The following is a 17,711-nucleotide window of genomic DNA, read 5'->3' on the forward strand; positions in this document are numbered from 1 at the left end:
AGGTCTTTCTGACGTCGGCCAGATACGGCACAACATTAAATGCACTATTTCTTCGATGAATAGTTTGTTGATGACAAATTTTAGATTTATGCTTTTCAGGGAAGTAGGCTTAAGTATTTTTATTAAGATAAACCTATTCTTAACATAGATGTTTGGTGTTAAAAATCGTATCGTTAGCCACATGGTTTTGCTCCCGACTGACAGTAGGCTACTCGTTAGAAGTGTATACAAGTGCGTGTCATTGAGGTATACTGATAACTTCAAAAATTGCATTTTAATTAGCCTGAATTTAAAATTCATCTACATAATGTATATGTTGACAAGAACGGAAATGAGACTGAAAGAAGGTAATCAATCCATATTATGTACTCGCTGATTGTGTATGATGTGAGAGTTATTCCCCATAGAACATACCTCGAAAGTGAAAGTAATTCTGAAACATTTCAATTAAGAGAAAAACGAAATCTTGTTTTCATGAACAGCTGTGTCCTACATGTTAACAGTCTCTTCCTGGTATAAGTACTGCGACGATTTAGTCACGGTTTCAATACCAAATTTTGCAGCTTTTAGATCGAAGACTAAAATAAGATTAAACAATCGACATTTGAATTCTTTTCATGCACCCGACTCAGGTATCATTTCCATAGCCTAGTTTTGTTAGAAACAATTATTTCAATGTTTAACTGACTACCGAGGTAAAGCATCTAAACCTTTACATTGTAGTAGAGCGGCATACGGCCAGAAACCAGAGAATCGTGCATTTGTTATGCAATCACGAAAATTGCCAATAATGTTACGACTATTTACTTCCGGATTTTTTTTAAAATGCCGGCCATCCTGGACATGTAAACGGGTGTATATCATTATATATTTATAATTACCATTTTTTATAATTACCATTTGTTTTGCAGATCTACTATTACCGTGTTTGTATGTGTTCAAATTACTAAGAGTTACACTGCCCTCAGAATTTATGAAAAATAATTTACGTTTTTGGTCATATGTTCGATTAATGAAATCTTTATCTGTTGTTGTTTTTTATGATCCGGGTTTTCCTTAATATGGGATTTTATTTGTTCTTATTGTGTCTTAAAAAAAAAGAAGCAGATCGCCTCGAAAATTTGACAATTTACATGTACGTATATTGTGGCGAAATTCTGTAAAATCCCCACCAAAGATGTAAACTGCAGTACAATAAGCAAAAGTTGTATTTCCACATGATCAATTTTGAAGAATATAATAATATGATGGTTCTGAACAACATTTTTTTCATCTTTATGAAATGGTCATTTCAATTCATATGTTGCCTTGAGTGTTATGTGGAGCAATCATAAATACCGGTGTAACAAGAACTGTTGTTTAATTGTTTGAATTCAAGATGGATATGGATGGAGAGATGGATTTTACAAGGAAGTGGATTGTCAGCCAAAATACACCTAGTATTTATAAATAATTTATTAGACAATATTTGAACTTGTAATTATGGTGCACTAATTGTGGATTTTAGAAACACTATAACAACAAAAGCTGATGATATACAGTTATGTCTAGTTAGTACACAGCCTAAGAGTTTACAAATTATGCTTTACAAAATGTATACAGTAAAATGTAGCGCATCACTTTTTTCTGCAGTGAAAAGTAAGATAATGCTTTTAACAAAAACAAAGAAACTATAGATCAGCAACTTCTTCCTGTGGCTAAGGACATAACACATGTTGATGTGATGTTCAATAAATTTTATAGTATAGATTAGATATTACACGCACATGTACACGTGTGTGCCTTCGGTAGTTTATATATGGAAGCGTCACTTGTTCAGGACAGGTGGTCACGTGCACGTGGCCATTCGAGTACATCGGGTACGATAGTATACGTGGAGATATGTGGCTTATTATTGGGATTTCTATTCATTTGTGTGGAAAGTTCATTTTGTGAAACATCTAAATGACAGCTTAGAGGAATAGACGTGTTTGCCTGCTAAACAACCCCTACACATATTTACAGGTAAGGGTTTTGTTTATGTATTAGTAGGTGATATGTACATGACTGAGCGCACGTGTTTCACGCGCTTTATATAGGGGTCGGTAGCTATTATATAGGCGTATTGTATCCAAGCACAGTTAAAACAAAATGGCGACTGTCCGTCCTTAGAAACGCAAGGGGTTGTCTCTGAAACGATTTTTGATTTTTTTTTATCTCAAATGTATACTTTTTAACTTGCATTGTCAGCTTTAATTTAGGAAGACCAGAAACGGAGACATTAGATATATGTCATAGGTATGGGAAAATGTACAATAATATATATATATTATGATATTGTTTTTACAATTTGGGTTTACGGAAGTGTTGTGAGGTTGCTTATGGAGTGAGCTTCTAAGTATAGATGGAATCGGTTTTAAGGTAGAAGGTCCCTTTTTAGAGTGTGTTTTTCTAGTTAGAATTACAAGTTAAAAAACTTAAATATAACATACATTCTATATACCAAAATGTTCAGTAGGAAACAGACTATCCATGTGAATAAACTATTTATTTAAAAACACTTCTGAAATGAAATGAGTACCACAAAATTGTTGAAAGTTTGCTGCAAATCCTCAGAATTTGTGAAGTCATATATTGTTTGAAAAGGAACTCAAGTATTTTTTAAAAGTTATTTCCTAGGTCATGCTATGCCTTTGGTTAATATAATATAATGATAAAATCGACTAGTACAAGTTTGTTAATAAATGAACAAGAAATCCAAAATGGCAGCCATGGACTACTTTCTCCATACAATGTATGGAGGCCCATAGGGCAAGTACATTTGTATCATAGACATTATTAAAAGAAAATTTGCTAGAATAAATACAATTTAAAACACTATTTCCTTGTAATTATGTAGTATATTTTGAACAGTAAGAAATGTTTTATTAGTAAATTTTTAATGGCAGATTGATTTTTTGACAACATACACAATATTTTGTGAAGGTTATTGACTTTAACATGCTTCCGCACTTCCAGTAATCGTGAGATCGCTGGCTTTGTTTATATCTTTCAAAAGTGTATCGCGTTTGTGTTAACATCATACAATAAAATGTATTGTTAGAGTAAGGCTTCCATAGATTGACCCACGCTTCAAGGGACACTAGAACTCTCTCAAATACGTTTATTATTACCAATTCATATTTTGTTTAATCTTTTAGAAAGAAAAAACGTTACCACTACCCATGAAACTGAAAAATATATACTTTTAAACGTTTATAATTAAATCATCCGGAAGTTGACATATTCACATCAAATGTCAAACCTCACTGCTGGATAAATCGACTAAGAATTCGAGCGTTCTGTACATTTGATCGTTGATTATAACAATGAAGAAATACAATGTTATGCTATGTATCACTTATCAACAGTACTTACCACAATCAATCATATGTATCAACATAAATGAATAACATCTTCTGCTCAGTTGCTGTCTGCATGCCCTCTCGCGAAAAACTGGAAGTCATTGCATAATGAATAACAAGGCCCGCAGTTCAATAAATAAAATAACTAAATGTTGGAATAAAATAACTATCTTCATCTTTTGGTTTCAACATGACATCGGACATTAAATGGCTCTGCAGTTATGCTCAAATGTAACATTAAGTATCATTACTGATCTACTTTCACTTTCAGCGTATTGATTTCCTAGCTTCCGGTATCTTCCGGGTAGGTGCTTTAAAACGATAACTTTCGACACACCGATTTTTTTACATTATGTTGAAGAAGTCTTGCGTCTGATGAGGTAAATTCGCTTGTTAATATTGCGATAATGACCTCAAATAAATATATACTTCATTTCAAAGTTATGTGTATGTCTGTTTTGGTATAATTTCCTATGTTACAACTTGCTTATATTTCGGCATCGTTCCAATATGGCGAATCTCCGGGATTCGAAAGTACGTCGAAATAATTCAATGTTGCTTGTTACGAGCATTTCCATTGGCTTAAAAATTTACTTTATCAGCCCATAAAGGAAAAAATGGCGTCGCCGTTTGTAACGTCGCTTCTGATTGGCTGAGATGACGGCGTAATAATTTCATAGACAAAAGAGTCCCAAAATGAATTTTAAATGTTGAAGAGATTATCTTTAGTAAATTGAATTATAAGGATTAATTTGAATAGATTTTTTATGTTATGGAGATATAACACAAAAATCTGAGTGTACTCTCATCATAAACCGCTTCGCGGTTTATTTAGAGTACACTCAGATTTTTGTGTTATATCTCCATAACATAAAAAATCTATTCAAGTTAATCCTTAAATATTTTGTTAAATATGGAACGTACAAGTTGTGCCATTCTTTCTAACGCATAGCATGAAGTAGATAAACTCGACTACAAACTACTAATGTATGAGCCGAGCCCGTTAATGCTAATGTGTATCTTGTGGATTTGCACAAAAAAATCATCATTTTGTTTAATATTTGCAGTATTTACCGACTAATTACTTGCTTTAGATTAAGTCAACATATACTCTACTGTGTTTAATATATTCTTTACAAATAACAGTATACATATGCAAAATATATAGCTTCAACTCCCTCTAATTTTTTTATTATTCGGTTTCCTTTTTTGTACTGTATGGGGAACCAAGAAGGGACCTTAAACCTTAATGTATACTTATAATGTACATTCCCATTCGGACTTCCAGTAATTTCTTACTTATAATGTACATTCCCGTTCAGACTTCCAGTTATTTTATATACTCATAGATGACAAAATAATGTATGAGTTGAACAGATTAGATATAACAGAATTTTGCCATGTTTCGGTGAGATATGTTTCAAAAATGTAAAACATTTTTTTTTCAAATGTTTATCAATTCTAAGTATGATTATGATTACTACTTTTACATAATTATCGATATACGCATCTTCTTAAGACGGTATATTCGTATGATATATAGTAAATTAATTGTTTTCTTTGTATATTTATATAAATGTATACAATGTGCTATCAACAACAAAGCATACAACATCCGACAGAACCTGACGTGCAAATCCAGCAATGTCATCTACCTCCTCTCGTGTAGGAAATTTAAATGCACAATGCAATACGTTGGGGAAACCGGTGGTCCACTATAAACGTCAGAATCAACAATCACCGCTGGTCTATCAAACAGAACAAACCTGACTATCCGGTCGCCAGACATTTCAACTTGCCCATCCATAGTTGGAAAGACATGCAGGTACGGCAACGATGTTTTGATCCGTTTCCGGTATCGCTTCGATATACGAGTACCGAGCAGGTAGGTTCCAACTTGTAGAGTTTAAATACATTGCGTATGGTGTTACAGACCGATATTCAGCTCAAGTGTTAATTAGATATCCTACCTTGTATTAAGATCGTGATTTCACGCAAAGTACTCCTATTTATCATACAATTGTGACACTTACATACAGCTTGATGCGAGTTCCTAGCAAAAACTTCAAGTTTTCATCTGAATCTTGCTTATTATCCAAGATATTCACAAAATATGACTGAGAAACAAATTATTAGACTCATATGTATCAATCTGATATGCGCTTTGCTATATTTGATGAAGAATAAAGAGTGTTTGACCCATTGTTTACATCGTTGTGTCAGTCTTTGCGCAACGGTTTTGATCGATGATATTGCGAAAAAGTGTACGGTTTGGAGTTTGAGATTGCAACGGTTTGGTATTATTTATATGATGGCATTTCCATGCGTAATATACTCCAACCGTAACGTATTAAGCACAGGGTTCTGAGAATTAGTTACAGTTTATATAATTATGGACCCGCCAGAGTGCCCATAGACTATTTTAGACGTTTTAGGGACCTAGATAAAAAAAAGAAATCAGTAAAAATCCTATTCTACATTAAACACACATAGTACAATGTAGAATAGGATGTTTACCGATTTTTTTTATTCAGACCCCTAAAACGTCTAAAATGGTCTTTGGGTACTCTTGCGGGTCCACGATTACATTGTACTGTAAATAATTATCAGATCCCTAGCTGTGGCATTAATTGCATTTGTCTAGTTCACCTTTAAAATAATAGTTTGCTGCTGTCCACTCGGTCACACTGACCAATGCATATATACTATTACTAATTAGGCACATTTTCATTATACGGGTGAGATGTGTGTACCTGCATCTGATATGTACAAGATTTCGTATACCGTTGTTATGCCCATCGTTACAATGCCTATAGATCTCTCCAATCCTTTGATGTGGAATTAAGAAGTTTTCACATTGGAAATTTTTTGAATTCATGAAACTTTCTATCGAATACCTACAAAAACTATTTTGGGAGAATTTTAACGGCAAAATTTTCTGTAAATATGCAATAGAGTCTGACATCTTGTCCCACCGTCCTCGAATCCTAGCGTAACCACGTGGATCTGAGAATAAGCTACAGTTCATTTCTATATGGACCAACCAAAGAGCCCATAGACCATGTTTACACGTTTAAGTGGTCTAGATAAAAATCGGTTAACTCACATTCTACAAAGGACGTATATATTGCGAAAGGTGGAAAGCTCCCCCGACACAAAAAAATAAAACAAGAAAAATCTACCACGCCTGCGCTTTAGCGGCCAAAAATCATATTTCTAGGAAGTCTTAAGAAACAGATTACTACCGTTGGAAAGAACGATACTTTTTCCTATTAAAATCGTATAAAATGGTCCATGGGCACTGTTTTGGGTGAACATTGATACAAACTTTAGCTAATTATCAGACTCTTGTGGGCGTAACGTCTTGGTTTCTTGATGTCCCTTCATCGTTTTTGAAATGAAGTCAGATTGAATTTCGTGCCCGTTAATAGCCGATATTTATATTGTCACTGTACATATGTACAGTACCTATGTATGGCTATTAAACCCAATGTATGATAATTCTCATTATTAACATTGGCAGTTACATGTAGATTTTGGTGTGCTAATTATTTCTTCAGAGTTCAAGAGGTCACATAAACACTGAGTTTAAGTCAATGTGAGAATTCGTTGAATAATATCAATGTATTCTTAAAATTGAAGAATTATATATATCTTTGTATATTTGGTTTATCGGCAGTCAGATACTGTCATTGTTTAAAGATGCTCCATCGCCGACAGAGCATAAATGCTATTCATTATTTGAACAATAATTAGTGTTCAATCGTGTGTATGTATGTCTAATTAACACAAAAATAATATATATATTTTCATTTTACTTTTGGTGCATGCGCAATCAGTACTTCATTCCATATAGGATATAGTGCGTTGGAATTTTTTCGGAATGCAATTAATTATTTTTCATATTTTTAACTTGACATTGAATTAGAAGCTCAAACTTTTCAATGGTGGTAATGGTGTAAAGTAAGTAATTTTTGTAACTGAAGAAAAATACTAAATCGTCTGCTCCTGTTTTTAATAGTAAAAAATATTCTATGTGTCGGCGGTGGAGCATCTTTAATCGGTTGCTGATTACAACACACCAGAAGAAATTCCCCAAAAATCATCAACTGTTTATCAAATAGTATTCTTACTCTATACAGACGTATAAACGAACGCGTTTTATTATTAAACTTTAGCTTTTTTTTTCTTTATAACTGGAACGACTAGTGATTTTGCCCGTGTAGTATTTTTGCATGTATCACTAGTGCAATTAAGCATTCGTTGTCATATTTTGACATGCATTGGTGTGTGACATAAATTGGTTGTTCTCGCATATCTATCATGGTGCGGATATATGTTAAAACACAGTCATATGATATACATCATGTACATGTATATGTATATAATTCTATTATGGTGTGCTAATTCGCACCAAGTATTTATAAGTATATTTAAGTCCTTGTGCGTGCTATTTGATATGCTTTTTTAAAATTAAAATAGCCGATGTATGCAAGAATATGACATAAACAAGTGACTGTATATCAAGCGCATTACGGGATAAACTAGTATACCCATTTCTAGTCTACTACAAAATTAAGAAAACATTACTTACTTTACTTGAAGCTTTCCTAAGTCGTCTAACCGCGTACACGTTAAATATTATGTCTGATGAATTTAATTCTAATAATAGTACACAAATTGGTCCATTTTCATGTCATTATCTGAAAGAAAGAAATCCAAACCGTACACTCACTTTTGTTTTTAACTTGTGTCTCAACCGTACACTATTGAAATTCGAAACCGTTGCGACACTAGTCTGATATCGAACACAAATTGTTGAATTTCATAAGTATTTTTAACATTATTGTAAACATATTATATACCAATGGAAACGGAAAAGTCTAAAGATTTCCAATATTGAATCACAGTAAAACTATACCTCAATATAAGTCGGCAAATCGAAGCTGAACGAAAAATCTAGCTGTGTTTTCTGTCATGTGTGATATTCAAATGCATTTTTTGAAATATAAGAAAACAGAAAATAATATATTTTTTGGTTTGGTTGAAACTTATCATACTCTTCAGCAATCACTACATACCATGAATCATGGTATCATCCGTAACGCCAGCAAATTAGTGATACAAAGCACAGTACCGTGGTCTTCATGTCGCCGAAGCGATACCGGAAACGGATCAAAACATCGTTGCCGTACTAGTTGCACTACTTGCCCATCCATAGTTGGAAAGACATGCAGGTGATTGCAATTGAGCACTGTTCCTACTGGACACAAACCAAGCGTCGATCGAGAGAGAGATTCTTGATTACCTATCAATGAACGTTAAATATACAAACTGACATCAATTGATCACTTGCTCTTCAATTAATTATCCCTACTTTCAGTATTTTCCCGTTCTGTTCTACGCGTTTTTGATCCTTTACATATGCTGCCCAGCAAAAGGCGACTAAATTTGGGACTTTGCTTCTTTGCAAACACACCGAGGAAATAGGCGACTAAATTTGCATCCTAAACCAATGAGCACCATAAATAAATTTCGTCACACATTTGACGTCACACGTGGTACGCTTTCCAGTCATCGCTCATATTTTAGCGTTCTGCCGAACAGCATGGATAAATTTGTGTAAATCCGGCCTTCGGCTGCCACTTGCTGAAGGGTTAATTGCGCTCCATTGTGCTATATATTTTACTATCTGTCTGCTTTGTCCCGCATTACTGTCCGTATCCTATTATGTAATCGTGTTCGTTTTGAATGTCTTGATAAAGGGGCAGATCGCCACGAAAATTTGACAATTTTGTTTTGTCTACACGGTTGGAATTACTTCCTTGTCCCATATATACCATTTAAAGTAATTCGTATCCAACAGACTTACGTTTGATTGGATCCCGCGCAGTGGCGTAGGAAGATGAAACGTAATGGGGGGGGGCAAAGGTCCTCAATATTTATAAACCCCCCCCCCCCCCCCCCCCCCCGCTAAAAGGAAATTAAAAATACGCAAATTGGCCAAATAAGCGTTTAATCGCCGAAGGCGCGAAATTTTGGTGTTTTAGGGGTCTGAGGGTGACCCCCGGGGGAAAATATAGTAATTTAGAATTGCTGAGATGAGCTTTACAATGTATTTTGATGATTTTGCGAGTGCCCGAAAGCGCGAGATTTTGGTGTTTGGGGGGTCCGGGGCCTTCCCCGGGAAAAATATTATGATTTAGAATAGCTTAAATGAGTTTTGATGAATTTGCGAGCGCCCCAAAGCGCTAGATTTCGGTATTTTGGGGGTCCGGGGGTCTCCCCCGGAAAAAAATTACGATTTGGAATGGCTAAGATGAGTTTTACGATGCATTTCGATGAATTTGCGAGCGCCCAAAGGCGCGAGAATTTGGTGTTATGGGGTCCGGGGGTCTCCCCGGGAAAAAAATACGATTTAGAATGGCTGAGATGAGTTTTACGATGTATTTCGATGAATTTGCGAGCGCCCAAAGGCGCGAGAATTTGGTGTTATGGGGTCCGGGGGTCTCCCCGGGAAAAAAAATACGATTTAGAATGGCTGAGATGAGTTTTACGATGTATTTTAATGATTATAAAGCGTTCTGAACATGGTAGTTTTTCGATTTAAAGCTACCTGCATTTAGAAATGATAATTGTGTCGTCATAACATTATGCAACCCTACTCGATCTGAATACACCGGCTTCACACCATCGGCACATTGTTGTGTAACATAAAAAAATGAATAATTTTCTCGCTAAGACAAATTGATCTTTTAAGAGACATTTTTTTAAATAGTACATAGACTCTCTTGATGGACATTTTAGTCTCGTTTGTGTGTATTGAATTTTTACTATTTAAGGTTTGACATATATGCTTGAAGGTTTTAGGAAATGCGCCGCGCAGCGGAAAATTTTCTAGAATGAAGTACGAAAAATGTGCAGGAGGACCCTTTTTTCTTTCAAATAAGCATTTTTAGAAAATTTCAGTCGGCGAAAATGGGGGGGGGGGGGGGGGGCAAAAAGACATGTTTGCCCCCCCGTCCTGGGGAACGGGGGGGCAGTTGCCCCCCCTGCCCCCCCGCTTCCTACGCCCCTGCCGCGCGTGTCATCTGGATTACTTCTTTGACCTATATATGTATACATACATACTGGGGTGTGTATTTGCTTGTACAATTTATACCATGTTCAATGTTGTATATGTTCTTCTGTTTATGTAATCTTCGAAATGGAGGAAATAAAAAGAATAATACTTATACAGTTTGTTAATAAGCATACTTATTTTCTTAAATTGTTAGTGTTCGATATACGAGTGATAGAGCCAAAAAGCCATACAGTACTCACTACATATGGGAGTTATTTCCCCTTGAACCATACCTCGAAAGTGAAAGTGAAACAGGGAAACATTTCTTGGAATTTTTCTTGTGATAACATTAAGAGTGACCGAGATCTTGTCAGCTTTCGATAAACAGTTCCACGTGTCCCACATATTAACAGCCTCATATGAGGGTCTCTTTCCCGGTACATGTAAGGATATATATTTTGAGCCTATTTAGACATGTTTTCATTACCGAATCACAGGTCTATCAGACTAAAATCTGATCTTCAGTTCCAGTTTTATTTACGTTGAGCACAGGGCCATATATAGTCTATATATGAAAAAATAGCCAGAAATACATAAATTTATGGCTGTATAATGTATTCCTGTATTTCTGGCTATTTGTTCATATAGAGACCATACATGGCCCTGTGCGTTGAGTCTGCTGATTCTTCAGTTGGATATACATACAGGGTGTCTCATAATTTATGTTATACTTTCAACTTTTATTTTGTTTTGAAATAAAAACAGTCTAACAAAACAATCGAGGTAATTTGAGCAACGATTTACACAAAAGACGCATTTCGCAAAATGTGTCCAAAACGACGTTATCCTTCATATTTGAGCAACCTTTGAATATTAGTATCAAAGGTTTATTCTTGTTTTGTAATGTCTAATTGATAAATTGAACAATGTTTGCTGGTGTTGGTGATTACCTTCTATAAGTCTGGTAATATACTCACAGAAAAGATTCGATTTGTTGAGAACTGGATATAATATGACAAAAACCACTGTTTTACAAAATGTAGATAATTTATAGTGCATGTATGATGTTCCCTTGACGTGTCAGTACCGCCGATCTCTTTAATTTTCAGCATGATTAAATTATACATTTATATTATTCATACAACAAAATTTATGATTGCTTGCACGCCTTCACCGTTTATGTTCAAAGACGTGCTAGAAATGTAATTTTTAGCTGCATGTACTAAATCTCGGTGGGTCAGGTTTTGTGTCGGGGAGCTTTCCACCTTTTACGTGCATACAACAGTAGTACTATGTATAGAATTATTATAACTGTTTTTTTTATTATCTAGATCCGTAAAACGCCTAAAATGGTCTATGGGCACTCTGGTGGGTCCATAAACTGTAACTTATTCTCAGATTCCTGTACATGTGGTACGAGAGGGGAATGACTTTTTACGAGTTTGTAGGAGGGGGTCGCTATTTTACACAATTTTAGAAATTTTCTGTAATGCTTTAGGATTCTTTCACTTACGTGTATATATGAGCATTTCCCACTAGTTATTTCCAAGAAAGGACTGGTAGTTTTCTTGTCAAATCCAGAAACATATGTTGAGTTGACAAATGTACTTTTTGGAATCATGGGCATCGTTTATAACCATATATACTTTGTTGAATCATTTTAAAAGACAGAAATTACTGTTTCATTAATTTCATTTAAGGATGTACTCCTCTGAGAGGTCGAAATTTTAATGTAATAAAATTGTTTTCTCATATATATATTTGGAAAAAGGAGTTCATACCATAATAGAAAATGGAAGAAAAAATGTGTCCGTATGCTCGTTTTTGAGCTATTGTCACTCAAATATACCTAGTTGATAACTTATTGGATTTTATGGGAATTTTGCCGTTTTTACCATGTACACAAGAGTATAAAGCCATAATTTCCTAATGGTGTGTTTGATATGTACATGTATGGATGTTGATAAGACTCGTATTTTTTCTCAAAATACAAAAGAATGCTACCCCTACCTCTTAATTTTGAGCTACAAAATCCACCATTTTCACCCATTTTGGCTAAATGTAACTCTTTATAAAAAAAAAAATCTTGTGTTACATTTTTGTTAGTATTTTGCATATCAATAGGGTAAGGGTTGTTCTTTCTAAAGCAGGCAGAAAAATGGGGGTCCGTGTGCTTACTTTTTTGCCTCCTATCAATATTTGTTATTTTTTAATATTTTAGATTGAAAAATCAAAGTGCTCAAATTACTCTTAAATGTAAAAATAAAATGACAAAAGTGTAATATTTCACACATTAATGCTCAATGTTTTAATTACTACGAACCTAGTAAAGATTTACAGCAAACATTAGCTTGATACAGCTAACAATGCTGGCGCAGTGATGATTTAAGTAAAATCAATTTCAGTTAAAAATGGTAATTATGTGGCTCTTCTCAAAGCGATAAAAGAAATAATTTCAAAATGGCCGCCAAATGGGCCATTTCTAAAAATCCCCGTATAAAAAATCTACTAACCCAAGAAGTGTATTTTTTTTTAATTTGCAACTGGAAACTTGCTACAGATATTGATAAATATAGATTGTATTTGAAAATCTCATAGCTTCTTTCAATTTTGTTGAAACGAGACTTCAACGGGACTGAAACCTCAGAAGAATACATCCTTAACGAGACTTGTTTTACGCATGTATTTCCTTTTATGTATAACAGACACACAGACACATGCACACCAAGGAGAGTTGCCAAACACGGAAAGTGAACTTTTAGATAGGATGGAATATGCAAGCTTTAAGCTTGTTTAAACAATCTCCAGTATTGTTTTCAATATATGTCTTATCAAGAATTATCAATGTAAATAAAGCAAATGCAGGTAATTGTGTACACAAATTTACGATATGCGATAAAAGATTGCACATAATTCACGGTACGCGGTACATGTATCACACATTGCTGGAATGAAAAACATTTACATTCCAGGGTGCAAAGACAACATCAAATACAAAGAGAAAGGGTGTTTTAGTATAGCACTATGCACCAATGAATTCCATGTTTCCAAAACACTGTGGTAACTTACATCCCCCTCGTATCATTACATATAATCCTTGTACCCATCTATAGATAGTGGCGTCGCTAACAGGAAATTAATGAATACGCCAATTAGCGTGCGAGTTTGGGGGTCCGGGGTATCCACTGAAAAATATTGCGATTTAGAATAACTGAGATTAGTTTTACAATGTATTTTGATGATTTTCGAGCGCAGAGGACACGAGATTTTGGTGTTTGGGGGATCCGGGGGTCTCCCCCGGGAAAAAAATTGTACGCTTTAGAATGGCAGAGATGAGTTTCACGATGCATTTTATTGAATTTGCGAGCGCCGAAGGAGCGAGATTTTGGTGTATGGGGGATCCGGGGGTCTCCCCCGTGGAAAAAAATGTACGATTTAGAATGGCAGAGATGAGTTTTACGATGTATTCTGATTAATTTGCGAGCACCGAAGGCGTGAGATTTTGTTGTTCGGGAGGTCTTGGGTTCTTTCTCGGGGAAAAAATTACGATTTAGAATGGCTTTGATGAGTTTTACGATGCATTTGTTGAATTTGCGAGCGCCGTAGGCGCGAGATTATGTTTTTTTTGTGGGTCCGATTGTCTCCCCCGAGAAAAAAATATTACGATTTTGTATTTTGATGATTTTTAAGCGTTCTTAACACGGTATTTTTTCGATTTAAATTTAACTGCATTTAGAAATGATAATTGTGAATGACGTCATGCCATTATGTAACCCAGCTCGATCTGAACATACCGGATTCACAACATCGGCACATTGTTGTGTAACTCAAAATTATAATCAATTGATTGTTTTACTAAGACATATAAACAAATTGACCCCTCCCCCCTCCGTTTTCTTCGCAAAATGTACATACATGTAGTCTTGTTAATATTTCGAAAGTGTCCCGGATTCGGTTAATGTCCCATATGTGTTCAATAATAACGGTATATGTTACCTAAACTTCAAATTCTTAAAGCCTAAAATTTAATTAATCTCACATTACCCAAGTTCATGAGATAAGCAATGAGTGTGACATTGATTATTTGATCATTTCTATATACATTATGTATCAGTTTGGCTTCAATTTAAAGTATTGTATATCAATACTTGTGTCCTTAATTCACTGACGGCCAGAACTAAGGAGATCGGTCAAATAATGGGTACAACGTTTTGTTTTAATGATAACAAGATTTAAATATCAGCTGCAAATAGGTAGCCAAGGACCGTGTACGTTATCAAAGAGTCAAATTGATTCCCCACTCGTTACAATTAAGTTTCAAGCGATCAACCTTCGTATCAATAGACCGGGAGATCAGTTTCCGCATTTTCTGATTCAGTCGGATATATACGATGCCCTTGATTCCAAAAAGTACATTAACGTTTGTCGGCATAAGATATCAACTAAAATTCTGTTGATTTTTCAGTTTTGAAATGTGATAATTCCCCAATCTGTGTCAACGCAACAAATATTTCTGGAATTGACGTGAAAACTACCAGGCCTTTCGCGAAAATCACTAGTAGTGGAAAATGTTCATAGATAAGTCTTATGTTTCATGGCGTACGATAAGAAGTCATCTCAAATTTAGGAAATATCACAGGGGTCTGGGAATCGGTTACAGTTCTATAGATTTGGACCAGTCAGTTTAGGGGTTAAGATTAAAAAAACCGATTTGTGGTGGGTTAAAATATTATTGATGGTTTATTGTCTTATATTTTATCTCAGGGGCGCAAATCCGGATTAGAGGGTTCATGTTTTCAATCTATTATGAATGTGAATTTAATTTATTAAATTATTTTATTTATCGGAACTTCATACAGTTTACAGTTCAGGATTTCTATCAAACTGTGTTTGTTTTAATAAATTAGACGTGAAATTATATGTTATATTCGAGAACATTTTATTTGCCTATACACGCTTGAGTTAATGCCTGATTTCAGATCTGTTGCCATGGAAAACAAATGTGGATATTGTAACAAGAAAACACTGAGTCTCCGACGGTGTTCGGCATGCCAGGTCGTCTACTACTGCTCTCCGGCGTGTCAGCGTGGAGACTGGAAAGGTCAACACAAGGTCAAATGTAAGGAGCTACAAGCCCGAAAGGAAACTGAAGATTTATCTGACGACACTCCCTATATTCCTGAAAAAGGAAATACAAGCGGCACCCTGCTATACCCCTCTCAGCCATGGCATAGAATCCCCTACGAAAAGTCTGTGGAACTAGTGAGAAGTAAAGGGAAGAATCGCCACGTGTTACACGATAATGTTTCAAACCGGGATCATATTATTGATGACACACAGATGTACAAAACATGCTCTGTGTGTAATAAAAGAGACGCTGTCGTTAAAAGCTGTTCTGCTTGCAACATCATTGATTACTGTTCCCGGGAATGTCAAAAGAAGGATTGGAAAAAACACAAACTATTTTGTCTTAGTGTAAAAGTGTCCAGGTCAGCATCACCACTGTCAAGGGACTCGAGCAATAGCCCCTCCCATTTTATTCGCCCTTTGCCAGAGAACCCGGATCTTTCCCTTCGATGCTACGCAGATCCGGACGCTTTTCACAAAGTCAAGAGTCTTGCATGGAAAATCTTTCATGGTTGTGAAATTTTGGACTTTATCCGGGAGATCCCATCAGAAGGATTTGGAATGAAATGTCGTAGAGTTATTATTGGATTTATATCAAGGTTTCACGAATATATGGCTCGTCACTGCATTTTTCTACAGGTATGGTATGGTTAAACCTTAGTTGTACGATCAGCTTAAATATAAACGGGCCAAATGGTAAATATATGTATTTCCAAACAAATAACCACTATCCCTCAATCTCAAGGTTGCGAGTCGAATACCATATGAGGTATTATGGCAATGTACTGACTTCTGGTCGATGGTTTTCTTCGGGAACTTCAGATTTCCTCCACCAACAAATTTTAAATGTCCTTAGCTTTTGGTAGGACGTAACACCGTTATGGTGTCATACTTATACGAATAAAAATGGTACGTCAAATACTTAACAGTTTGTCTCATGCGAGCATGTAATTGGTCTTTCAATCTTTACGTATTGGCAGAACATCTGAGTAAAATGGTTTTCAACAAGCTTAATCTTTAGTTTGGTTAGAAAGACCATTGCATTTTTGTCCTTTGTGTAGTCTTTATCGGCAGGTTTGGTTGTAATAACTATGTTGTATCAGGATATGTTTAGTTTCATATACTATTCCACGCCCGCAACCTCACAGAACATTATTCACACAAGCAAATTAACGCATACAGTGGTCCATACAGGTCATTCGTAAATTACTATATCTGTAAATTACTCAATCAACATCTATCATTGTTTTTCAATTCGGCTATTGAATCTGAATATACATGTATGTCAAACTTCACGAAAATCTAAACTTATACAGCAAAACTCATCATCCAAACATCGAATTTCAATACCACTTTTATCATACTCTTTCATATTTCCAACTTTATATATATGTCTTATGATTTTTTTCTTACAGGACAAAGATGGCGATGAGGTATACGTGGCGTTTTACTTCGAGCGTGACGACCCAAGTCCGTATTTCCGGTGGGAGGAAGTTGTTCCGGGACGGTACATCTGCATAGAAAATCCTTTTATCCATGGCTTTATGGACGGATCCGTAGGAATCCGAGTAGACAAGCCTTCTGCCGTTCGAGTGTTCTCCTTTTGATACTGTTTGACTATTGTTGTTCATTTTTGCTAATCCCATATTCCATTATAGGACTAGTTACATTGTTACAACGTCTGTATATGTGTTCAAATTAAGTTCTATTTTTGTAAAAAGGAATGAAGTCATAGTTGACAGCATTTATGGAAGCAATTGACGCATTTTGTCTGATAATTTTCAATAAATGAAAGAAGAAAACAATTTCATCTGCTGTTTGTTTTGTGTTACATCTAAATAATTAATTTTCTCTTTGTTTCTGGCTTTCTGATTGGCCTATTTTTTTTTTTCATTTCACGATGAAAAAACATCCGAGAATTGCGCGGAAACCCGACGTTATCGTGACGTCACAATAGAAATATTGACATTGCTTATCGATTTGGAAAAAAATAATCCCCTGGAAAAAATCAATGGAATCGTACGTGTAAACGTATTTCATTTTATAAAGTAGCCTGTAAAATTAATTATAAGCATTGAAGTCACTATTTCTTAATTTCATCGGGTTATGAAATAAATTTTGTTTGCAAACTTTTGTGA

At 35.2% G+C, this 17,711-nt stretch overlaps 1 protein-coding gene across 3 annotated transcripts; it reads left to right on the forward strand.

Moving 5' to 3' along the window:
* Positions 1–1,762: 1,762 nt before the first annotated feature.
* On the forward strand, positions 1,763–17,379 carry LOC138307243 (uncharacterized). Of its 3 annotated transcripts, none has more exons than XM_069247886.1 (3): positions 1,763–2,004; positions 15,426–16,212; positions 16,989–17,379. In XM_069247886.1, the coding sequence occupies exons 2-3, from the start codon at positions 15,436–15,438 to the stop codon at positions 17,178–17,180; spliced, it is 969 nt and encodes a 322-aa protein (XP_069103987.1). In that variant the 5' UTR covers positions 1,763–2,004; positions 15,426–15,435; the 3' UTR covers positions 17,181–17,379. The 3 variants fall into 3 exon arrangements, with proteins under 3 accessions (XP_069103987.1, XP_069103986.1, XP_069103988.1); XM_069247885.1 differs by lacking the exon at positions 1,763–2,004 and adding an exon at positions 10,755–10,889; XM_069247887.1 differs by lacking the exon at positions 1,763–2,004 and adding an exon at positions 10,755–10,889 and having other exon boundaries at positions 15,426–16,149.
* Positions 17,380–17,711: the final 332 nt, after the last annotated feature.

Source organism: Argopecten irradians, chromosome 14 (genome assembly GCF_041381155.1).
Source record: "Argopecten irradians isolate NY chromosome 14, Ai_NY, whole genome shotgun sequence".
NCBI lineage: Eukaryota > Metazoa > Mollusca > Bivalvia > Pectinida > Pectinidae > Argopecten > Argopecten irradians.

Coding starts and splice junctions, on each gene's coding strand:
- LOC138307243 (XM_069247886.1), top strand. CDS start 15,436: ATGGAAAACAAATGTGGATATTGTAACAAGAAAACACTGAGTCTCCGA. Junction 16,213..16,988: donor GTCACTGCATTTTTCTACAG/GTATGGTATGGT, acceptor TTTTTCTTACAG/GACAAAGATGGCGATGAGGT.